The sequence below is a fragment of the Necator americanus genome, chromosome III (assembly GCF_031761385.1).
Source record: "Necator americanus strain Aroian chromosome III, whole genome shotgun sequence".
In the NCBI taxonomy this organism is placed as follows: Eukaryota; Metazoa; Nematoda; class Chromadorea; order Rhabditida; family Ancylostomatidae; genus Necator; species Necator americanus.
The window spans coordinates 2,195,899-2,220,860 of record NC_087373.1 but is presented as its reverse complement, the minus strand read 5'-3'; the positions used below and the strand labels follow the sequence as shown (position 1 = coordinate 2,220,860).

The following is a 24,962-nucleotide window of genomic DNA, read 5'->3' as shown; positions in this document are numbered from 1 at the left end:
ACGGTTGTGTTAAGTTACGTTGAGTCTAAGTCCCACGAATCTGAGGTGGTACGGATTTCAGGTGGAGTATTCGTATACGGGAGTTATACTTGAATAGGAAGGCGAGAATCCATCACTGATCCTCGACCGATTGCACCTTTATGCGGCTCGTGCAAAAGGGTAGAGGCACAATCTACGATCCACCACGTCATTAATCCATTCGAGGGGTGATGCCTTTACGCAGCCGTTTGCGAGTGTGTTTCCACTTTCTGAAGAAAGAGGAACGGCTTAAGGGTCCCACCAAAGTCATTCACGAAGCAGAGAGCAATTTGGAAAAGGGTTATGAGGAACAGAAAAGACTGGAGACGATTATGAGGTCCGCACGATTGATGAAGACGGGTTAGCTAAATATCTGAGACTTTCTCTGCGCTCCGCAGTCTGAGCTTTTGAAACTATCAAGGGTCTAGCCACGGGAGCAAGTGCTACTGAACAACAAGATCATTGTGTTGCTATATTGCTGACCCCTTATTTTGAAGGATTCGATTGCGTTGAGATGTAAGCTACTCTTCCGTATTTTCTTTCGCACGCTATCTCATTGAGATTTCGAAGAAGAGTTGCGCAAAAAAAGGAAGGCTCATGAGAGAACTGAGCGTATCCATGGGATCTTCTGGTTTCTGTTTGTTATAAAACGAACTCTGTGAACTTTCAAGACCGTGGCTCAGGTCGCTTTTAAGACCATCGCTAAACGCGAAGTTTATGTGCGAAATAATGCTTGGAAATTTGCTCGAAATTTCGTTCGTCCGCGTTAGAAAGATTTGCTGCTCCTTATGTTTTCTACGAATTCCGGCATGTTAGAAAAACGAGTATGAAAAATAAACTTTATGTTCTATTATTGTTTGCAAAGCAAATCAACAACGATCGAAAGCATTTATTGCAATTTCACGAGGAACATGCAGCAGAAAAGAAAATAATTTGCGAAGTCAATGCATGAAATAATGGTTTGAAATTTTGATCGTCCTCGTTAAAAAAGATTTGCTGCTCCTTAAGTCACCAACGAATTTTGGCTCGCTTGTTAGAGAAACGAGAGCGGGAAGTGAAGTTTTAGTACTACTATTGATCACTGGATACTACTGATCGTATAGCAAACAACAAAACGATTCATTACAACCTTAACAGAAACAAAAACAACAGAAAAAAATTTAGTTTGCTTGGAGGCCATCACCGCAATTTTCCGACTCGCACATAACAGCCAAATTGTGTCCCCACGCATCAACACGGTTGTCGTTCATTAGGCCGTTAGGCTCCAGCTGGGATCATTGACGATAACAAATGTTGCGGAAATAAGAGGTATGACCTACATTCCCGTAATTTTCTTGTCCACCTAAGTTGTTTGGTTCGCCTTCGTTCCAAACGTAAAACATTTGTGTCGAACCGTCTATCCACCTCCAACCACGGTTGGACGTGGCATCACGATAAAGTCCAACCCATGTTGTGTACTTATTGAAGCTCAGTAGATGTAATACTGTAAAAACTGACCAGAATTTTTGGGGAGAAAAAGTCATTTTACTGTAATAAACTATTTGTTTATTTTCAACCGTTTATTTACCATTTATTTATTTAGATTACTGAAACTAATTAAACCAAATGTGCAAATTAGTAGTGCTATCATATTTGAAGAAAAATTCCTCTTCGCTCATTTAAATCATTATATTATGAATTACTTGTTTATTTTTAGTCATTTATTTGCCATTTACTCATTTAGATTATTGTAATTGACACTGCATATTCAAGTTATTAGTGCTACTATATTTGAAATGAAATTCTTTTCGTTCATGGTGAGGTGAGCACTCGGAAACCCAACTTTTAATCTGCTATCATAATATCATCTTTTATTTTGGGTTTTCTTCAAGAATAAACTCCTGTTTTTTACACTCTTCCACACCACAAATAATGCTTTAATTTGTTTTCCCGAGACCACTTCTTGCGTACATCTGGAGATAATGAATATCTTGAAGTGGGTAATGGAGCGCAGGCAAGCCGCAACGCATCTGCTGTTGTGCGATAGGAGGGGATTCTGTTGCTTGTTTAAAGACAGCGTATCACAAAATTGATGTGGTACGGAAATCCCAGAAAAGTTTTGAGTTAGGTTTGTAGATTACGGTCCTCTCAGCAGCCTATTCATTGGTTTCACTTGAATACGCTGGCAAGGAGACCTCTTTAATCTTAGACCGCCCGCTCGTAGACGCGATGTGAAAATAAGGGTGGCGCATAGCAACTGATTTCGTGGAGAAGAGCGCCGTTCTCTCGTAGTTTTTTTTTTTTTTTTTAAATGAAGATTAGGGAAAGGTAAGCGGAGCCACACCGGGGTCCGTGATCTACAAGCCGAATCTCTACGGTTTTCGTGGGATTTGCGTACCATGTCAGTTTCGTGCCACGCTGCCTTTGAAGTCATATTATTTGGATCGTGGACGTTGTACCATGTCAGCGTTGCTCGCATTCTATTGCGTGACAAGTTGCATTGTTGGGAAGTGGAAAACACAGGGCTTCTTCTGACGAGTTTGTCTCGATTTGTTTCGAACTGTACGATTTTCCGTATCTGCTCGTGTAGAGATCCGAGAATAGAAGATTTCGTGTCATGCTGTTTTTAAACCGTTTCACTGCGGCACTTATTACGCTGCTCACTCCACCTCACACCTCCGCCGTAAATCACGCGCTTGAAATATTCAAATGGAATGCGCAACTAAACTTGCGATACATGAACGATGAAACGGTGCAGCATGTCGAACAGAGGCGTAACGAAGGAAAATGAAAAGCAGGCCGTAGTTGGACATGGAATATTGGAAGTGGAGAAGTGATCGAGTTTCTTCCTTTGGACCGAATCGGATTGGTCGGAACATGATTACGGTAGTCGTTAAGAGGTTCCGATGTGGCTGCACGATCGAAGGTTTGAGTTCGTCCTACTGGCAACCAAGAGTTTCATCTCTTCGAGGTCGATAAATTGGTGAGAGTCATCTCTAGAGAATAAAGATACTGACTTCAAGGCATCATCCCACGAATCTGAGGTGGTGCGGATTACAGGTGGAGTATTCGTATACGGGATCGCTGATTATGGAGAGAAGGGTGATTCCGTCTTTTTCTTACCAATTGCCGTAAAAAAACGGCCCGGAACATACGGCTTCGGTCGTTCCGGCGCGCTATTTTTTACAACGTGTTAGATTGGAGCGCAGTTAGGAAGAAGTGGACGGAATCACACCCCATCTCCATTATCTACTGTGCCGTATAATACTCCACCTGAAATCCGTACCACCTCAGATTCGTGGGGTGATGCCTTCAATCATCAGTTAACCTGCAAGTCATTGTATAGGCCAACATGCGTTCCAGAACCTCAGATATTACGCAGCAGAGCGCATTGGCGCATCACATGCGAATTTATACTTCAGAGACTTTAGACTATGAACATAGCTGATGATCGCATATTTGTCGCCTCGTTTGGTGAATGTTTGCATAAAACAAGGAGAATATGTTATTAAAATTTAAAAACGCGTATTAGAAAAGTAGAGGTGTTTTGGACATTTAATTTGACTCTTTGCAGCTCTCAAAAAAAAGGCTCGAGAAGGATAACTTAGTCTTCCTCTCCTCAGAAAAAAAGCCCAAAGCTTCGCTTTTTTTCACCATTTTGCTTTAACAGATAAATATTCGACAGTTGATGAGGTCAGAAAACGTTCTAATAGTATGATAGTTTTCCTTAAACTACTGCGTGGAAATGAATATACGCCTACTTTTTCTCTTTATTTTTTCCACTTACTGATCATTTAGGCCTTTTTCTTGAAAATTTCAATTTTTTCACCAAGATAATTTCCGTGCTGTGTTTTCTGTATATTTGAGGATATATTCGAGTGCAAAAGTTGAATAAATGAATAAGTCGTTAACTAAAGCAAACTACAGTGAACTGGAGAACAGAAAACGCCGGATTTCATCAATGCGAACCATTGTGTTACGAAATAATCTGTAGCGCTTACAGAGCTCCCTCTAGCAATCTTAAGCAGAGGCTCATACATGATCACGTATATGACGGCACTTAAAATATATCAGATTGCAAAACTCTTCTGGATAACAAGGAAGGTGATTGCATGAGTTCATGTGTTGTATGTCTGACTTTCTGTTTGCATCTGGCAAAAGGAAATCGTGTGACTCCACGGTATTAGGTGACTGTAGGGTGCGGCCTCATAACGGAGAAGGTTTTGAAACCAACAGCACGGTCACGCTCCGGAATTGTTTTGGATCCATTCCCAGAGTGCAAAGACGAGTCGCAAGGAGGAATGTCCCTTTATTACGCGTGAACTCCTGTTTAAGGTCGCGATTTGAGCGCGATAGAAACCTCCACGCGTACCACGCGTATGTACGTTAGGCGGGAATTTTTCTGTCCTTATGGTGAAATTTACACTTCCACTTGTACTATGAAGCACAATGGCTAGCACGCGATTTTCTCTTTGGGTAGGTAGGGGATGTGATCGAGCAATGGCGTTCGATTTCATCCCTTCAGACTCTGAAGAATGTGATTTCCCCGAAACATTAGCCAATAACATAGGATAGCAGCAGTCTCGCGTCTTGCTCAAATTAAGAGCTTACTTATATAGTAGTTTGTCTCAGAATTTATAACTTTAGTGGTTTCTCTTCAAGAGCAGTTAGGTAAAGGCTGTGCTCCAAGATAAACTTACTTTTCATGAACTCGAATTCTTCGAGAGAGTTAGCTACCGCGAGATGAGCACCAATACTTTCACAAAACTCTTTTGCCTTATTCCAATTTGTTGTATATCGGAAAATCTGAAACTTCATTCAGTATCAAAAGTAGTTGAGAACTCTCGACAGCTTGCGAACAATCACGCGATGGAGTGTGCTCTGATGAGGAATCACCATTAAGAAGTCGAAGTATTCTCACGCAAGCTTCCTTTTCTTCTCCGATGCAAATAATGGCTACTGTAGTTGTCATGCCAATAACCGCTTATTACATCATCCCTGGTCGTCGTAAGAAATGGCGTGGAAATCACATTGGTTATTGCGAGGTACGTTAGAACGCTCGTTTTCGCGCACGTTGCGGTTTCCTTAGCAGCCTATTCATCGGTTATACTTGAATAGGAAGGCGAGAATCCATCACTGATCCTCGACCGATTGCACCTTTATGAGACGCGTGCACAAGGGTAGAGCGTTGCAACTAACATCGTCGTTAAAAATGACGTCTTCCTCGCCGTTTTTTTTTTTCAGACGATCAGGGAGAGGTGAATACAAACCAGCCTTCACCAATCTACAACCTCTTCGCTAGATTTTTCTGCGTGTTCCCTCACCACGTTAGATTCGTTGTGTGGTGCTTCTAAAGGCTCCATCAGCGGGTTCCAAGTATGAGAGTGATAAACCTCAGATCCACCCTAAACTCTGTGTGCATGCTATCATAGCTCTTGTAAAAGAGAATTTCAAAAAACTATTCTATTTTATTATTTGGAAAGAACTTCCTTTAGTTTTGATAATTTACTTTATCGTATGTGAAGTGGATTTGGCGCCGCGTAGAGAAATTAGGACATGAAAGCTCGTCTGCAGTAAAAGTGATGTAAAGGAGTAACACTGAACTTAAAAAATAATTTGGCGCCCTAAAGATTCACTCTAAAGTATGTGTGCATGCTATCATAGCTCTTGTAAAAGAGAGTTTTAAAAAAATCAACTTTTCACTCAGGAATTACTTTGTAACAGTGGCGAGTCTTCATAAATACGTGCCATCCGGTACATGACTCATAATTAGTTTTGCTGAGCGTGAACCCTCCAACTTGAGTCCAATCAGCCAGAAAAAGAACAAAGCAAGCGATTGACCTGGAATGCAATAACTACAATTTCTCAATTAAAATAAGTGGAACATTTAACAGAGTAGTGATTTATCGAATGGTTTTATGTTTTGTCAAATAAGACCTCAACTATTTTGGAGACTTACCAAAATTTCCGGAAAATATACTTTTATTCTTTCTCGCTCGTTTTTGAAAGTTTTCGTTAAGGAAGACTGATAATCAATTTTATACTATTCGTATACGAGTTGCAACAGCCGCAACACGCAGATTTCGTCAAAGCGCCTACCATTCCCTTTTATGACATGTCGTACTAGGAGTGTGAATTGATAACTGGTGCTCGCCCGTCTCTCCTTAACTAGTGTCTTGTCCAGTGCCTACTTTTTCAAAAGATATCCGCTGACAGCGCTGAACTGTGCGCGTATGTGTATAAGATTGAGGGCGTTTGGAATTGATAACCTTTCTAGGATACGATGAACTCACTGATACCTCTTTAAGGCTTACAATCGAGTAACCCCTTGTATCACCACATGCAATTCCAAATTCTCAGAGATCACCTTATCGACACTGTTCTAGTCACATGGTATGGTCTCAATCGCGCTCTTATTGAAGTATACTTGATCTGCACCTAGAACGCAAGTGAACGTGCGTAGAACACGAAGACCGTTCTTAACTCTCAAATGACTTTCTCATTTGACTATTTGAGTTCTCGAAAAGGCGATAGTTTCTTGTGTGACAAGTCACCATTGGAATTGTATTGCTAACTCAGTCGGGGCCTGAACATTAGTCTTAGACCATATATGACATGGAGCATTAAGCTACTAAGGGAAAAAAGGAAAGTGAAGCTGGCGCTACTAACAGTTTGACTTCATCGAACTCTACAAACAGGGCCACTGCAAGTGATTAGCTAAAATATATCCTGTAGGACCTTCAACAAAACCAGAAAGGACCTGAAATGTGGTTTCTCCGCAATCCGCATCTGGCTGATAAGAACGACCTCGCGCTACATGAACGTTTTTTGCTCTCTTAGTGCATTTTGAGCACAATTCTATAAGAGTGCGACTGGACCCCCCTTCCCTTTCTACAACTACGCTTCAACCATTTATTAGTCCGTGTTTGATATGGATTTAAAGGCAGCATACCACGAGTCTGGGGTTATACAGATTTCAAGTGGAGTATCCGTATACAGAGTCGTAGATTATGGAGACCAAGATGGTTCCGCTCATCTCTCCCTGAATCACCGCAAGCAGCCGGCCCCTGAATGCTGCTTTGTACGATACCTTCTATTGCAGCGCGCCACCCTTGCGCGCGTAGCGTCCCTTACTGCCTATTGGAGCAGTCCGAATTGATTCTCAACGAATCGCAGGGCGGAGGCGGCGCAAAGGGTGGGGCGTTGCATTAAATAGCGTCGTACAAAACAGCATTCTGGAGGTGGCTGTATGCAGTGATGCAGGGAGAGATGAGCGGAACCACCCCCGTCACCGTAATCTACGGCCACGTATACGGATATTCCATTTGAAATCAGCACCACCTTAGATTCGTAGTATGCTGCCTTTAATATCAGCAAGGAAGTGAATAAATGCTAAAGAAGCTTCGGAAGTTCAAAGTTTACAACTCTCTAACATAAGCTATATCCTCTGCTTCTAATCCTACTTATCTGCAACCTTTTTTGGCTGTGTAACATCGTTGAAGATCTTGGGGATGTTTATATTAGAAAAAAATATTCGGTTGTCAAAAATTGCTGTGGTGGCTATGTTTCACTGAGATATGTCTCCAGTTGTTCTAAAACTGGCCGGGCGGGCGCCAGTGATGCTTTCGTTTGTCCCGGTCGCGTGCCAGAGTCGCCCAGTGGTTTCTCTTTCCGTGTGAGACATGGAGAGCACCGGACTTTTCTCTCAAAGGCTTTATCAAGCCTGACCATCGGGTTGGCGGTCTTTGTGTAGTGATCCTAATATCGCGTTGTACTCACCCAGTCACTGTTCTGGTCCAACGGTTGTCGTTGAGACGCATCACGTGTCCCTCCCACCTGATTTTGCTTTCCTTGGCAATCTCGGCGGTGTCTCTAATCTTCAATCGCTGACTTACTTACTGACTTAATCGGCGGGCTGATGTCATCGCCTGACGCGATTACCCGCATCTTCGCCGAGGTGTGCCGTCCTTGAACACAGCTCTGCCCAACCTTCTCGATCTTCTGCGAGAGCTTGCACAGAATCAATCCATTCGTCGCTATTTCATACTCTGCGAAACCTTACGTCTCGCCTGAACTGCTTCTCCACGCCGAGTGTCCTCAGGTCCTCTGTCACCGCCTCAGTCCAGAACTTCCGTTTTCGGCCAGGTGGCTTCTTCCAGCTCGAACCCGACGAACTCCTCAAAACTCGTTGAACAAGGCGATCTGCCGGTCTCCTTAATATATGACCAAAGAAGCGAAGACGATTTACTTTAGAGACTTTCGATGGCGGTGCAAGATGTTGATGTCTTCCACGTGTCATCCGCCGGTATACCACATCAATTTCTGCGTAAAGATCTTCATTGTGACATACCCTAGGCCAAAAGTAGCCAAGTAGCCGTCTAAGCAGCTTTCGTTCCGTGCAGTCAAGCCTCTCCATAACCGTTGATGGTGCTGCCCAAGTTTCCGATCTGTACATCATGATGGGGCGAATTGCGGATAGGTAGACTCGCAGCTTGACTTCGTTGGTGATGGGGGTCGACCACAGGCATTTCGTTAAGGAGTTAAATGCAGAAGTGGCCTTAGCGCACCTTTGCTGAACATCTTTCTCGTAGCTGCCATCGTTCTTCAGCGTACAGCCTAGGTAACAGAACTCATCGACGAGTTCTATCGGTTGTCCGTCCACCCTGATTCCCGTTCGTGGTCTCGAAGAGATCCACATCTGCTTGCATTTATCAGGGCGTAGGCGTAGTCCATAGGCTGCACCCTGCTTCGATACAAGGTTGACAACATGTTGAAGTTTCGTACTGCTTTCCACGAATATAACAACATCGTCGGCGTACTCGAGGTCAGTCAAGGGGCACCCAGATGGTGCTAAGACAATGTCGGCAGGACACTTGTCGACTGTTCTTCGCATAATGTCGTCGATTGCGAAATTGAACAGGAAAGGTCCTGCCACTGCCCCTTGTCTTACTCCAGTTACCACTTCAAACGGTGTTGTACATCCGGCTGGTGTTCGAACTGCAGCAGTTGTTCGTTGATTCATGTCATCAAGCAAGCGAACGAACTTTCCTGGTACTCCATCGGCGCGAAGCGCGTTCAGAAGACGGCCTCGGTGAGGAGAGTCGAACGCGGCTTCAAAGTCCAGAAACGCTAGTTGCATTGGTTTCGAATACCGCTGCCAGATTTCGATCACTCTCCTGACGATGAACACCTGGTCAATCGTAGATCGGCTAGGACGAAAGCCAGCTTGCTTGTCGCGCGTTGTTTCTTCGCGATGTTTAATGAGTCGGTCCAGGATAATGTGCTCCAGTACCTTGTACATAACACGCAGCAAAGAGATTCCTCGATAATTCCTTGGGTCCGTGACGGATAACTTCTTGTGGAGGGGAATTATGATAGCGTGTCTCCACGAATCAGGTATCCTTTCGCTTATCCATATTGAACGGATGATCTTTGTCATCTCACGAATCCCAGACGGAGGAAGATATTTTAGCATTTCTGCGCTAATCCCGTCGTCTCCACCAGATTTTCCATTCTTCATTTTCTGAATACAGACCAGGACCTCCGACTCGGTCGGTGGCTCCTCGTTAACCGCATATGTCGGTCTATGAACGTGTTCGAGTTCAGGAGCTGACGGTGCTAGCCGGTTCAGCAAGGTCTTGAAGTGTTCCTTCCAAATAGGAAGGGTTGCTTCACCGACAGCTACCATTAGCAGTGTTGAGGACATGGGAACATCTTTTCATTTTGCCGCTATACTGTTTTAGTAGAGCGTAGGCTTTCCGCGAGTTCCTGTCCTCCCACGCCTTCTCAAACTCCATCGCTCTTGACGTCCACTCGTTATCGCGGTCTTGTTGCAGTTGACGACGCAGCTTCCTTCTAAGACGCTTTTCCTGGTTGAAGTCACCAGCGCTGCGCGCGACACATACGGAATTGTATGTGGATTTTGTTTTCGCAGATGCAAAGGCAAACTTCTTCCGCGGCAATAGAACCGGGAGCGTTTCCCTTGCAGCGTCCTGGAACTTCCGCACTTTGTGAAGGAATCCGCATCGCTAAGCTTCTTCCTGGTCCGTACTCCAACATGAATAGACACACGTTTGCGGAATTTTCTTCTGCATTCATCGTCTTTCAGACCTGCCATGTCGATTTTCGGTTGAGGAGGAACTCCTCGGTTTCTCTTGTGAAACCGTATCTTGAAGCTGAGAAGAACTGGACGGTGGTCAGAGTCGAACGCGACGTCCCAAACAGCTCTAGATTTTCGGATATCTGACTGAGGAATGTTCCTCGCCAGAACGTAGTCGAGCTGAAGTTTAAGAGTCCTCATCTTCCGCTTGCGCTGCTCTTCAGGCGTTAAAAGGGTTGACCCCTGCCACGTGAGCTGATGGCGTCGATGATTCCTCTTAAACGTGGAAGCGATGATGAGGCCCGTCTGTTCGGACAAGTCGACCAGACGGTCACCGTTGTCCGACGTGCGCTCCGCTGCATAGTACCATTTTCCTAGCACATCGGATTGCTGTTCGAGTCCCATCTTTGCATTTGCGTCGATTCCGACAATGACCACCTGCTGGCTTGGTATTTTAGACATCAACGCATTGAGTTCATCATAGAAGGCGTCCTTACTGTTGTCCTCAGCGCTTTCCGTAGGTGCGTGAGCACTTACGATCCAGAGTTTACGTCCTCCGCGATCCCGCAGTCGTATAAAGGCGCATCTAGACGACGTTGAGCCAAATTCCTCCACCAGGTTCTTGTAATCGTTCCTCACAGCTATCGCGCAGCCACCTACTTTGTTCTCATCAGCATCGCCGCAGTATATGGTGTAATTTTCGATGCTGATGACGGGCCGATCTCTCATGCGTGTTTCCTGCAGTGCAGCAAAAGGCACACAGAGATATCGCAGAAGTCTGGATAGAGCGGCTTGTTGGAGTTCACTCGATAGTGTTCGGCAGTTCAGCGTCACGAAACGAATGGTTGTTGCCAAAGATTCCATGCTCCCTTCAGGCAGTTGACCTTTCAGGTCATGGGCTTTGGCGGTGTGCTGGACGACAGCACCTTTTTGCAATGTATGGGAAGCTTTGGCCATATAACAGTGCAGGTTATATAGCTCGTACGTTCCCAATGCGTACACTCGAACGCCTGATTGCGTTTAGTTAAAGCAGGGCCACCACGTGCAGGTAGCAATCAGACTCGTATACGCGGCCCCCTTCAATCGCTAACGTAGAAAGACTTTGAATCCCGTTCCTCACTTACGTGAAACGGGATACTTTTAGCGTCGCTCTTTCGATTGAGCGTTCAATGACGCTCAATCGAAAGAGTGATCCTTTCTTTTCCTTTCGCTCCCTTTTTGTTTGCTTTGATTGCTTTTTCTTCCTGCTTGCAAAGTGGCCAGGCTTTTAGAAAATATGTCAAAGCAAGAGATGTTGTGGTGAGGACGAAGTAGGGTATTCCTAGTTTTTCTCACCACATCCTTGATGCTCTTAAATGCTCTCCATGCCGCTCGTTTCCTTCTGCTCAGCTCGGAGGTCAAGTCGTTCACCATGTTGATTTCCCGACTCAGATGTCGACCTAGATATGCATAGCTGGAGCATTCGGATATGTTCGTTCCGTTGAGCGTGAGTGGGGCATCAGAAACCCATCCGTTTTTCATAAACATCGTCTTGTCCGACGATTGATCAGGCGTTTATTGTCAAGAGACTGTTCGAATTGTGGCAGCGGTATTCGAAGCAAATAGCTCCCATGGACTTTGAAGCCGCTTTCGACAGTTTTCATCAAGACCTTCTTTATGACGCGCATCGTCTCGATTCAGTTTCAGGAAAATTTTTGTGCTTAATAAACGACATGAGTAACAGAACAGCTGCTGCAGTACGAACAGCAACCGGATGTACTTCACCATTCGAAGTGGAAGTCGAAGTGAGAAAATGTTCTAGCGGTTTCATTTCTGATCCCTATAAACATGTACGAGCAAGAGTAGTACATGTTTGAACAAATTCTTACTCTCGAAACGTTCTCAATTCAATTTCCTGTGCTTGTATGTTAGCTAGCGAGAAGCGAACGTTAACTTAGGGTACGGAAAACACCTGCGCCACATATAGCGTTCCCCGTACTTACTGTACAACCATCCATATTTCTTGAGTCTCAGTTTTAAATAATACCAAAACTTCAACACCGTTCTGTGTGCCATAATGTAATCGCACCTTGAAGGAAACATTCGACAACGAGTATTCGGTGTTGTGTAAAAATAACTAACATTGCAGAGTGAGAGCGTGATAACCTAATATCATGATCATGCTATACAATAACGGGTTTAGTCTAGGCGATGGGTTCTACTATTTCAAGTGAACGAAGTACTCCTTACGTGAACGAAGTATGCAACTTTCTTTCTCCTCCCTTTCTTATGTAACTAATGGTGTGTGTATACAAACTTCAGTAATCTGACGAGGAGCGGTGAGAGACAGGAGTATTCAAAGTTCAGTTATATATCTTTTTCTGTACCTACAACTATGTGCAGAGTTTTGTCTAGAAATAGTTCCTTCGTGAGTTCCGAAACTTTAGCGCTCAATTCCTTCGCGAGTTCAAAACTCAGGTGCTCTTCTCGTAGCATGTATCTTAATTTTAACGTACCTCAGCGAAAGCGAGTACATTTGACCGCAAGTGCTTAGTGATGAGATCGAGTAACTTCCGAACCAGAGTATGCTTTATATAGTGATTGATATCCGCATTGATATTCTCAACCATTATATGCTATCATGTTAACGTTTATTGCCAAAGTTGTTTGATTCATGCTCTCGGGATACAAAACGAATCCATTTCGCGGTGGGAATGTTTTGCCGGTAGCTAAAAATTATTCTTGCAGCACAACCCATTTGGTACGTCATCTTGCGTCGTCCACTCACCTCAAAATCTCTTTATTTGAAAGCGCAAAAAATGTTCGCATTTTCAAGCGTTACCACACGGAAATAAAACATTGATGGTGGTCACATGCGTTTGAGTTGGAAAGAAGATTCGGTCGCGATTGTGTGTTGAGGATGTTCGACTAAGAAATGTGCAACGTAAAAATTTCCTGCTTCTCGCAGTGCATTCATCTTTTTAGTGTTCTTAATATGCTAACATTTCAAGTATGCGAATTTGTTGAAAAGTTGCTAAGATCCCTTTTCTCACTTACTACACAAACTTACAATCTGAGATATTCACATATGCTCATTTCTTTAGGAATCACCGAAGCATTACAAAATGGGGACCAAATTCGAAAGAGACGGGTCCCACCGGCGTCGGATTGGTGTCCCGACGCCAGAAGGCTATAGAATGGGGTGCGACGGATTCACCGACGTCGAATTGGGGCGCCATAGTGCAATAGTATCGCGCACTAACTTCCTGTGCATGTCGCAAGAGGTAAGTGGGATGTTGCAGTCGTTTCATAGTCGTGCCCACTGTGCGCGTTGCTTTTCAACACTATGATTTCTTCGCGTCTGTTTCGTTGCACATCTGCCTCAAGTTGGCAACATGCCATCCTCAGAAAAAGGAAATGCGAATGAAACCGGCTGCTTAAATAGTAGCGAACAGGATGGTGATCTGAGGTGGAACGTTATCTTTATCAGTACGATGATGTTGTTCACGTTATTTTACATTAAAACATCATCCTGCACTAACTCTTCTTCTTCTTCCTAGCGTTTGTCCCGCGTTGTTGCAGGGTCCGCTTTTCTGCTTCTTGTCTTCCATTTGGTTCTATCCATTGCATCAGCCTTACACAAATCATCCTGCACTAACTGTTGAGGGAAAACCCATACTTGGAATAATGCTCTCAAATGGTGTCAAATATTATGTGGGTATCGAGGAAATGTTTGAAACTGAAGTTTGAAAAATGTAGAACTTCTCCAAATGTAGAGCTGACGTGTCTAGAGAGAATTTATAAAATCTTACTCCTAAATTTGTAGAAAAAAAGGAAGAAGAAAGTGTTGTTAAAGAAACACACTCTTAATTTCACAAATAGAGCCACTACTTTTAATTTCCATTCATCAGCGAAGACGAGGGAAGCGAACACCACAGAAAGTCGGCTTTAACCGGACGTTCAAACTCGTGTAAAAATATAGAACTATTCTGTAAGTGCCGTGAATGATGAGTTTTTGTGGAAACAGTGAAATTTTTTTCTTCTTTTTTTCTCAAGGTTTTCTTTATAGTTCTCATAGTTTGCTTTTTCTAACATCATTTCTTTGGAAGAGAAGAGACTTTTAATAAAAAAAAACGAGCTTCCATAACTGAAACGGTTGCCATTGGTCGCTTACATTCGGCCAAAAATTGAATTAAGCAATGAAAAAAATGCAGAGTTGTGCATTTGATCTCGGAAAAAGAAGCCTACAAACCAGAAAAAAATTGCCAAAAATAGGTACCAGCGGAAAAACGTGAGCGAATAGGTATGGGAAGGAACGACTGCAAATGTCGTAGCGATAGGGGCACAGTGACCAGAATTCATTCTTGACCTCAGCTCGATTCTTTGGACCTAAGTTTCACATTTTATAAAGCTATGTTGAAGAAGTATCCTAAATTTGTTAGGTATCCTTCTTTGGATCATCAGCGAAACAAAATTCTCTTGAACGCTTCTACCACGAAAGTGCTGTGAAGTGAAAGTAATAATATCGATACATGGGCAAGTAGTGATGAATCGCCATGATAACATCGACCGCCGATCAGATCGTGCGTCATTCTCAGCAGATCTATCCTCTAACAAATGTCATCCATCTGCCAATTTACTGCTGGTATGTTCTTCATGCGTTTTTAAAACTCTTTTTCCTTTCCGTTCATTTTCTTCTCAGAAGTCCAATCCGTTTAGACATTCTCACCAATCCTTCTTCATTTATTTAACCAAATCTGGTTGTTTTTTGAAACTATGTAGATTAATTTGTTTTTGTAATATAAAAGTCTTCTTAGTTGCTCCATTTTTGGTTATTTTCATGGTTCCAATTTCTTGTAGTGTCTAAGATTTTGGTAGTAATGAAATTGCTGAAAGACCACTTATTTTTCATACGTTTCCCGGATATATTCGCTATTTCTGGTTACGATGCTGGTACTAATCTTCCGGAAAAAAAGCTGTAAAGTAACATTTCAAAAAAAAAAAGAAAAACTTCGACAAAATAATTACTTCATTCTAAGGGTCAATCATTACGAAGCCGAAAGTGGCAAAAAAAAAACTTTTTTGGAATCCCTTCTGGAAATTATGGAATGTGTATAGTTCCTTATTTTCTCACCATAAGTGAAAAAAAAAAAATTAAAATCCATCAAAACACTCAATCCCATTGGTGTCAATAACTTTAAAGTTTATAGAGACACGAGAAATTTAAAATAGTTTTACAGTAAATTACAAACAATTGGAATTCTTTGGCGTTACAGAAATTCTTTATTCAACGCTAATATCACGATTTTTTTCTAGCGCAGCATCTACTGTTTTTTCCACTTGTTGGAATTTTTTCAACTCATTTGTTTACTCGTTTAGAACATCTGTGAAAAGATAACGTTGACGTAGATCGATGAGAAAAATCCTATTTGGCCTTTAAACTATTTTATGACACTAACCTTCCTTTTTAGAGGTTTGAATACAATAGTAGCTTAACCACGGAGTTCCCGCAGCAGTAGTGAGCTTTTCCGGAAATTCTAGAACAGTTTAGATTCCACACGTCTTCTTCCTTCAAATATTCCCTCTCTTGCTCAATCGTAGCGCTGTCGTATACTTCTGGAAGTGCGCGAAATTCGATTCAAGCTACGACTAGGCGAAACTGGGGGGAAGACGAATTTGTTTGTGGAAATAGGAGGAAACTCAATCAAATATTTCTCGCTGCCAGAACCAACTGACGAAGCAACTTTGGCGGCGGCGATTACCCCCAGCAGAGAAGTTATTCAAACTTATTGAAAGGATCGAAAACCTCTTTTTTGTAGCAAACAGTCGACGAAAGATTGACGTACATGCACATGTGTTGCCGAGGGATATTCCGAATTTCCAAAAGGTATGAAATTTCCTATTTCTGCTAATTAGACTTCGCTTCACGACTTCGTTGAACACTCAAAAAGTGAAAAGTTCCAGGAAAGATGTACTCATCTCCATGAAGGAATTCCTCCTTAGAAAAATCAAATATTGGCTATCGAAGTGTAGAAGATAAAAAGCTGAACTAATTAAAGAGCTCATTGGAAGTAAAAAAGCGAAATCTTGTTTTTTTTTATTTCGGAATAAAAAGTGAATAAAAAATCTTGCTATAACAGGCAAACTAGTAAACGTTTCATCAAATTTGGGCCACCAAAATTTTCCCTTGGATGGACGTAGACTAGCAAGGTGATGCCCTTAATGCTGGTTATGTCATGTGCAATATAAACAAGCAGTATTAAAGCTATCCAGTAACAAAAAAGATACTTTGGGACGTAATACGGCAAGCGGAGCATCGGATATGCTAGAAGGCTTCAGCCTCATCTGTTCACACTAGTTTCCACCTAATCAGTAAGTCCAATCAAATTTCTTTGAAGACACCATACCATGAAATTGGCTACTTTGGGTCCCCGACTAGCTCGAATCTCTCCAGTAACTCAGAAGAAGGCGTGTGAAACAGCTTTGTGTAATCCCGTCTGCCCAACGATACATCTTATTACGGACAATGAAACGAAAGAGGTCAAAGCCTTTGGGTCATTTATTCATTTAGGATGCGCCCACACGTTTGAGTTCTTTGGCATTTTGACCGATATTCAACGTAGTTAAGGTATAAAATACGAAATTAGAGCAAAAAAAAGTGCGCTCATTCAGTTGATAAAGGACAAAGGATGAATTCCTTGGCGTTTCAATCCATTTGGGATGTGCCAACGCATTTTACTGCAAATCCAGCCGATGTATCAAGTCAGTGTTCTCACCCCCACCCCTCTAGGAAAATCTGATACCAGTTTAACAATATTGGAGGGATGGAAAAGATTGGTCGGCGCTAGGGTGGTGTCGAACCATCGACTGTGAGACCACAGAAGGTGTTCCCAAACTTTCAGAATACCTAAAGGTGAAACGGTTCCAAGTCCTTTTTAACTGTACTCACTTGGTTTTGCAACTTACTTAATCCTAGTACTATAAGCTTGTGTTTTGGATATGATCATTGTATTCATCGTATTTATTTTTAGGAAAGTCCGGGGAAATCAAACTCCTACGACCATTCCAAGTAGAAACACAGACTTTCCCGTCCTATCTGGCCAGTTCCCCACTATAGGGAATCGTTGGGAATCTACAAGCGCTAGCTAGCCTACACCTGCGGGGGCAAGCTCGTGTAAAGTCAGTGTTTTTATCCTCCCAGACTAATCTGGTTCCAATTTGTCGACAACTAAGGGTTGAATGGTTTGGTTAGAACACCGCAACTGACTTTTGTCGCAAGATCCATAAATGATGTCGGGTACCAAAATGTTCTAAATAACCTTCTGATTGCGAATATAGTAAAAAATTTTGTCCAATTTTGAGAAATTAGCGCAAATCCTATGAACATCTCTTCCTTTTCCGGAGATATATCCGCGCGATATGTCAGTGGCAGGAAGAAGGTTGGAGCGGAGTTGTGAAAACAATAAACGAAGGTTGGGGAAAGTTTTCCTATTTTCAGACCACACATTTTTTAGAACTAAATTCTTGAAGTATATTTGAAGTCAACAACTCATTTGCTTTCGAATTTTAGTTTCAAAATCTAATTTTGACCACTCCCCAGAATTCCAACTGTTTGCGACGGATTAATCCGCCGGAGATGAATTTTTGGACGGAATTTAGTCCCTACTGCTGTCCCTAATGAACAGAGTAGCACGAATAAATTGTCCTAGCACTATCGTCATGTTGAGACTGTTATATCTTTTTCTAGGGCACTTGCACACTTCAGGATGTTTCGGTTCCGGTTTGCGTTCCTTTCAGTTATGAGTGAAATTCACACATCGTCTGCCATTGTGCGTAAGGAGAGTTTTTGCTGACTATCTGAGTTACCATTCCAAACGTCCGGCTAAAGACTTCAAAATTTCTGTGGTGTTCATTTTCATTGACCAATAAAAATTAATAGTTGTGGTATTTTCTATGAAATTAGAATTTTGTTTTTCTAACAACGCTTTTTTAAAGGCATCACCCCACGAATCTGAGGTGGCACGGATCTCAGGTGGGGTATTCGTATACGGGATCATAGATTATGGAGAGAATTGTGATCCCGTTCATTTCTTCCTAATTACCGTAAAAACGGCCCAGAAGATACGGTTTCGGGCGTTCCGGCGCGCTATTTTCTACAAGGAGTTCAATTGGAGCGCGTCAGCCTTGTGCACGCGCCGCATCTTCCAGGCTGTTTTTTACGGCACTTAGGAAGAAATGGACGGAATCTCCGTACTCTACTTAATGTACTATCCTGTATGCGAATACTCCACCTGAAATCCGTACCACCTCAGATTCGTGGGTTGATGCCTTTAACAAATTTAGAAAGATTCTATAGTTTTGTTTCTGAACGCGTGAGTTCTACATTTGGAGAACATTGGAACTTCAATTTCACTTTCCTTCTATACCAGTATAATGTGGACACAATTTGAAAGCATTACTCGAAGTGTGGAATTTCCTCCTGCTCACTGCAACCGTTATCACAGAATAATGTGATAGCATAAAATGACGTGAAGTGAACCTCGTCATAGTACTGATAAAGATGAGGACCTACGCCAGATCATGTAGACTTTTGGTTACTATTTAACGGGGAGCATGAATCTGACCTGGTGAGGGAATCCACGGCAAAAGCTGAAGATGGAGTTGTATATTGCGGGATCAGGAGTGGTTCCGCTCACCTCCCTCTCCCTAATCGTCCTAAAAAAAAACGGCGTGGGAACCGGTTTAGTTCCTATGAGGAACGTTAGGACGCTCCTCTATGTATCCTCCTCTACGTTCTGATCCCCTCAGCAACCTATTCATAGTTTTCACCTGAATAGGCAATCGAGGAGATTTCACTGGCTTTTGACCGCTGCGCAGCCGAATGCGGCGCGTGTACGAGAGTGGAGCGTTACACCTGAAATCGTCGTGAAATACCGAGTCTTTCACGCTGCTTTTTTTAAACTACGATGAGGGAGGGAAGAGTGAAACGCCACTGGGATCTCGGGATCTGCGATCCCGTATAGGGTTTGTCCTTCGGAAATCTACACCACGTGAGATTCGTGAGATGGTGCCTTTAAGCAGCCGTTTGCAACTGTGTTTCCACTTCCTGAAGAAGGAGGATGCGCGATACTACTGCACCACGGAAAACCACTTCGTCGCCGAATGGAACCCGTTGCACACCATTTTGACGCGTCCTGGCATTTAACGTGCACCAATTCCACGCCGTTGGGTCCGCCTCACTGTTTTCTGAAATTTCCTGATTGAAACACCCACACACGTGACAGAATAAGCAATATAGCATATATAATGTAGCATGATCATGATATTAATTTGATTGCACACGACGACATGGTCGTTCGCGCGTTCTATCAAAAATTGCTTACATAGCGGAACATAAAAAAGCGACACCCAGCCTTTGAGTGTTGTAATTGAAAAAAGAAATTCCTAATGTAGTTTTATAAGAGCACTTGGGAACTTGCTGTGAATTTAGCGATTTTCATTTCGCTAGATGTTGCTTTTTAGAAGAAAATGGTTTTTTCTAACTAACATATTGGTTTTCCTATTTAATATATTAAAACCTACTAGCCAAACTGACTTATGCTTTGGAACTGTCGTCCTTTTCAGAAATTCGGCTATGGTGGTTTTGTCACATTGGATCATAGAGAAGATGGTACCACAAATATGATGAAGAATGAGAAATTGTTCAGGTGACATCTAAGATTTCATCGCAATCACGTACCGTTCACTACAACAGGAATTTATTAGGGTCGTGGAACCGAACTGTTTTGATACGAAAGAACGTTTGAAGGATATGGATAGGGCTAAAGTGAACGTTCAATGCTTGAGTACTGTACCTGTGATGTTTAGTTACTGGGTGAGTTTTTTTTTCGTTTGAAGAGAACTAACATTTTCCAAAAAAAAATTGTTTCAAAAGTTACTGTATTTTATCGTATCTGGCTGATCTTTTTAGTGGAGTTTTTACTTTTTATATATTTAGAATTGTTTTTTATTCTACTTTATTTTCACTGAATAAGGAATCGATCATTCTTCTACTTATGAATAGTTTATTTTAGTGAACTTATATAATACAGAAATCTGTCGCGTTGCTGTATCCGTATGATAAAATTGAGCTACAGTACATAAAAGTTTAGTACCGTGCAGCTCAAAATTTATGCATTGAAACCCAACTCAAAAATTTTTTCTCTTGCCCTATCAGTCAGGATGGAGCAGTTATTCGTTAGAATGTAGCTTAAGTTGACTGATTCTATTAGAATCCACAAAATTCTTGGAAGAAATCTCCCTCAAGGAATATGCACCAAAAATCAGGACGTTTGATTTCGAAAAATTCTGCTCACTTTGATTTGGACGTAATCTATTCAAGCTGTTTGCAGCATCGCCTAATTTGATTCTCCGGTTAAGGGGAAATCTCCCGAACGAATTCAAGATGTTTTTTGGACGCTTAGGTGCATAAGATTCAAGAAATGTGAGCAAATTATTGGTATTCCAGGACCGTTCGACTTACCTCTAAATTTTATTTCTGCATAGATATTTTTTTTTTTCAACGTCTTTTGATGGTGCTGCAGTTGCTTAGCAGTGAACCATTTTCTTCGACGATATAGTGATGCGTTAGCAAGGAACGAGAGAACAGGAAGATAATGTGTGACGGTGTTAATTTCTTTGATGTTTAATGCCCACTATTAAGGGTTGCAACGTCGTTTCCGTATTGCTACAGTACTCTACAGTAATCTCTCCTAGGCTCAGATGTTTTCTGTAGGCTGTATCAAATTCGTGCGTATTTTCATTTTTTTAAATGTAGAAATAGGTAACGCTTGAGTCCAAAATGGAAAATTGACTGGAACTAAAAAAAAAGCATATTTTCTTACAACTCGCTTGATAACGCTTGTTATTAGGTTGGTGCAAAAGCGAGTCGCGTTTTCGTTGCCTTATCTTCACGGCAAATTTTTTCCCGTTACAGTCAACGTTAATATTAGAAGCCGTTTAGCGTTTTATACCGCACTTCGTTACAGTTACTTGTGCTGAAGTGGTCTTGAACGACAATCTGTATTTGGTCAGTACCAAGACAGAAGATAACACATCTAGGCAAGATTTTTACCAAATCTTCCTCTATCTTCTATCATGCTGGGTAGGTCTGCAACGGAAACAGCTCGGAATATCAACGCTTTGCTATTTGGAATGGAGGGAAGCACCAGTAAATTTACGGTACGGCGTTGTTTCCGAAGGTTTAGTCGTGACGATATTAGTCTCGAATATAAAAAGGGTCATGGCCGCCTACTGAAAGGAGTCATCGAAGATGATCTGCTTAAAACAGCACGAGAGGTTGCCCAAGAACTATGCGTTGACCATTCAACAGTCCTTCGTCGCTCGGAGAAAATTGGAAAGGTGAAAAGGTTGAATAAGTGGGTGCCGCATGAACTGAGCGAGTTCCAAAAATCCCTCGTTTCGAGATCTTTTCAACGCTTCTATTGCGCAACAAGAACGATCTATTCCGATCGATACAATGAGAAATGGATCCTTTACGACAACAAAAAGCGTCCTGCTTTATGGATGGAGAAAATGAAGCTCCCAACCACTTCCCGTACCAGAAAATGGACCCGAAGAAGACCATAGTGACTGTGTGGTGGTGTGCTACAGGTGTAGAATCATGAAACCTGGCAGGGCCATCACCACAGAGAAGTACTGCAAAGAATTGGACGAAATACACCGAAAAATCCAACTTCTTCTACCTTCTTCTTCCAGCGATAGCGATCAGAAAGGGTCCGATTCTCCTCCACGACAATACAGGACCACACTTTCCAAAGGTGACGCTGCTGAAGTTGAACGAGTTAGGCCGCGAGAATCTCCTTCACCCACCATATTCTCCAGAACTTTCTCCAACTTTCCAGTGGATCCTGGTGGAGATGAAATCCCCAAGTCAGTAATCCCCAGTACAATATCTTCTTTCAAAGTTTCGTCGAAAAAATAAAAAAATGAAAGTCTTCACAGATACTCAGTATTCCTTGCAATTATTTTCCTCATCCTTTTTATTTGATTTTCTGGTCTCCTAACTGATATGGATCCTATTTTAGAACTTTTTAGAATTTCTTAAGATTTTCTCTAGTCCACTAACAAGTTCACGGTAATCCTGAAATACTTACGAGGGCATTTTCTTTGTTCCCTTTCGTGATTTTGGACGTTTACCTCTAGTCTAATCGTAATCACATCCTTATTCAGGCGAAACCCGAACACACCGACGAGGTGAGCCGTTTCGTGAACGATGATTTGTTGGCGCAATGTCAAATGGCGCCGGATCGCCTTATCCCACTTGGCACGATGCCAATGAACGACATTCCCCGAGCGATTCAGGTGCGTAGTTTTCCGCGTGTTTTGCTCTGTGCCCTACATATTATTCCTTTTTTCCTCTTCACGAGCGTCATGTGATCCCCAACTTGCATGGTCAAAGCTGCCAGTCAGCGGGGTTATGTTGGCTTTACGAAAAAAAAAGTCGATAAGAATGAGTGTGTGTGTGTGTGCATATGTGTTTTGATGCCTCCTCAAAAACAATTTGCTTATACATATTTCCGGAGAGAATCATCCGCAAAAGTGTTCTTGAAGACACACTGGAAGTGTTTCTTGGAGAGAAAAAAATAGTCGAAAAATCTTCATCTATCAACAACAATTAAGGAATAAACAATTGTAAATATTGCTCTTAATATTCCAGTAATATATAAATGAATAATCGTTGTTCTATATCGTCGTTAGGTACAACAAAATAAGTGAAATTTGAGCATAACGTTATACACGAGGTAACAACATGCAGAAATCCATGCAGAATGAACATAATGAACAAATATCTATTGAAAGAACGAGTGAAATATTTGGTTTATAGTTAACTCTGGCGTAAAAACATCAACTAATAAGTGTCATTGAAATATCACAAATTTGTTGGCAGTTCATTTAAGGACGACATATTATAATTCAGCACAACGAAGCGCAGAGGTGGGCAGACGACTGGTGTCGGTATCTGAGCGGCGGGTTCGTTAAGACTCTCCACTGAGGCCACCGTGCCCGCGGAAATTGGAACAACGATGCGTTAGCGTGGTATTAGCCGTCTGAACGTAGATAATGAGACCAGTAGGCAATGTTAAAAAGCGAGAAGAGCGATGGAAATAGTATAGCAGAGAGAGTATCGATCCGTTTTGCAAGACGTTCCCGTCGATGTCGTCTGGAAAAGCAAACAATCGTAAAATGTACTGGTAATACATTTTTTTCATCACAAGTGCTCCAAAAATTGAACAATACTAAAAAATATTTGCAACATCGTAAAAGCACCGCCAAGACGTGAGAATTTTTTCGAAAATAGTTTCTTACTCTAATCTCCAAAATATAAATTTATGGAATTAGTTTTCGCAGAAAAAGGTAGATTCTGAAATATGGGCATTAACCACCTAACCATTTGCATCAAATTTATCATAAGCTCTTTCCTTCGTCTTCTTCTGGAGAATTCCATAATAAAGGATAAAGGATAAAGGATAAAATGTCTAGCGTCAGTCAATCCGCTTGGGATGCGCCATCTCAATTCGAAAGCGTTTGAGGTTTACGGATGTGTGACTGGCCTATACAGGGCTTACGGGGGCTAGCCGACATGTCAGGATAGTGTTTTTATCCTACTAGACAAATCTGGCGCCAATTTATCGACCGCGGAGTGTTAAAAGGCTTGGTTGGCACAAAGAGGTTTCAAACTGTTGATCAAAAGTTTAGTATCAGAAGAACCTCTTCCCGACTGCGTTACACCCCTCTCAGTTCCATGATATGATAACGAAAAGGATCGAACTGAAAAGTCTTCCATGTCCTATGCTTTGTTCTAGAAAGTTCCTAATTGTTAATTTTCGGTACCACCGCAGTAATCACATCTCACTAGACGACTAGACTAAAGGAGTTCTCAAATTCTTACATTTGAGAAAAAAAGAGTTTACTTTTCCTTTTCCCTTAGATCCGTGGATTTACGGAAACTGCTTTTTTCCACAACATCTGAAAGACGCGTGCCGCTGGTACGGCAAGGTTTTGTAGCGCTCTTATTTTGCGTCCACTTTCTCTTCTATAAAAGCCGCAGTTTCGCATCTTGCCATTCATCCGAGCCATTGTTGGGTCAGCGAATGGAACGAGGTAGAAGAGCAGAAATGAGCCAGAGAACAACAAGTGCAACTCTCGAGCAGTACGGTCGGTCAGAGGAGGATCACGAGGAACTGCTGCGAGCTGGAGGTAACCGGCGTCTCTAAGACTGCTAGCGGAGTGGAACATACGGCTTTGTTCATAGGTCTGAGGATTTGCACTTACTTGACCCGCAGTGAGAGGCTGGTTGGGCCCAGCTCCTTTTATATTGATGTACATATGTGTAGAGCGGGATAAAGACTGAGTAAGTTCAGTGTATACTATGTACAGTCACACAAGCACAGGAACCACAAGAGAGTGGCTAAGCAGTCCTCAGTGAGCCCCTATAGCGAGCGCCGGCGAAGCGGCGGTCAGCGTACCCGTATGAGTGTCAGAACCTAGTGTACGAGCCGGCATGGGGACGGTGTAAGGGTAAAATACAGGAAATTATGATGGTAGCCTTAGTACCTCCCAGTAATTGTCCCTGCGAGGTAAGGCGTGAACCATCGATACCGGACGCAAGCCCAGTGGATAGAATTTCCTCGTGCAGACAAACTCTACCCCCGACTGCCCGCATTACTTTATTTGGGTGTTAATATCTCAGTGCCAGTTCTTCGCGGGACTCACACATCAATGAACCTCCGGAACAGAACCTGGGAGACTAGCACTCGGAAACAGGACAGAATTTGATCTACGAGAAAATTAGTTTTTGAATTGGACGAACTGTGTCCTTACTTGC

At 42.4% G+C, this 24,962-nt stretch overlaps 3 protein-coding genes across 7 annotated transcripts in view; 1 reads left to right on the top strand and 2 right to left on the bottom strand.

The window, feature by feature from the left end:
- Window positions 1-1,178: 1,178 nt before the first annotated feature.
- On the bottom strand, window positions 1,179-9,703 carry RB195_008372 (uncharacterized protein; the record flags this gene model as incomplete). The annotated part of the gene is made up of 6 exons (XM_064194828.1): window positions 1,179-1,286; window positions 1,338-1,501; window positions 4,698-4,803; window positions 5,712-5,838; window positions 7,901-7,998; window positions 8,060-9,703. 6 exons carry the CDS (start codon window positions 9,701-9,703, stop codon window positions 1,179-1,181), a joined length of 2,247 nt encoding a protein of 748 aa, XP_064045973.1.
- Window positions 9,704-9,736: 33 nt separating this feature from the next.
- Window positions 9,737-11,053, bottom strand: RB195_008371 (uncharacterized protein; the record flags this gene model as incomplete). Its single annotated transcript, XM_064194827.1, has 1 exon — window positions 9,737-11,053. One exon carries the CDS (start codon window positions 11,051-11,053, stop codon window positions 9,737-9,739), a length of 1,317 nt encoding a protein of 438 aa, XP_064045972.1.
- A 1,233-nt stretch (window positions 11,054-12,286) lies between these two features.
- RB195_008369 (uncharacterized protein) overlaps window positions 12,287-24,962 on the top strand; it is a gene marked incomplete at both ends in the record, with an annotated part of 53,041 nt that continues 40,365 nt past the window's right edge. Inside the window, 5 exons of one of the 5 annotated variants that reach the window (XM_064194823.1) lie at window positions 14,693-14,720; window positions 15,895-15,962; window positions 19,700-19,782; window positions 19,841-19,949; window positions 22,307-22,438. In XM_064194823.1, the coding sequence (XP_064045967.1) occupies window positions 14,693-14,720; window positions 15,895-15,962; window positions 19,700-19,782; window positions 19,841-19,949; window positions 22,307-22,438 (420 nt within the window). Of the gene's footprint in view, window positions 12,335-13,179; window positions 13,360-14,692; window positions 14,721-15,894; window positions 15,963-16,039; window positions 16,116-17,841; window positions 17,905-19,699; window positions 19,783-19,840; window positions 19,950-22,306; window positions 22,439-24,210; window positions 24,352-24,962 lie in introns of those variants that run through there. The other 4 variants (XM_013435881.2, XM_064194822.1, XM_064194824.1 and 1 more) reach the window with 4 other exon arrangements.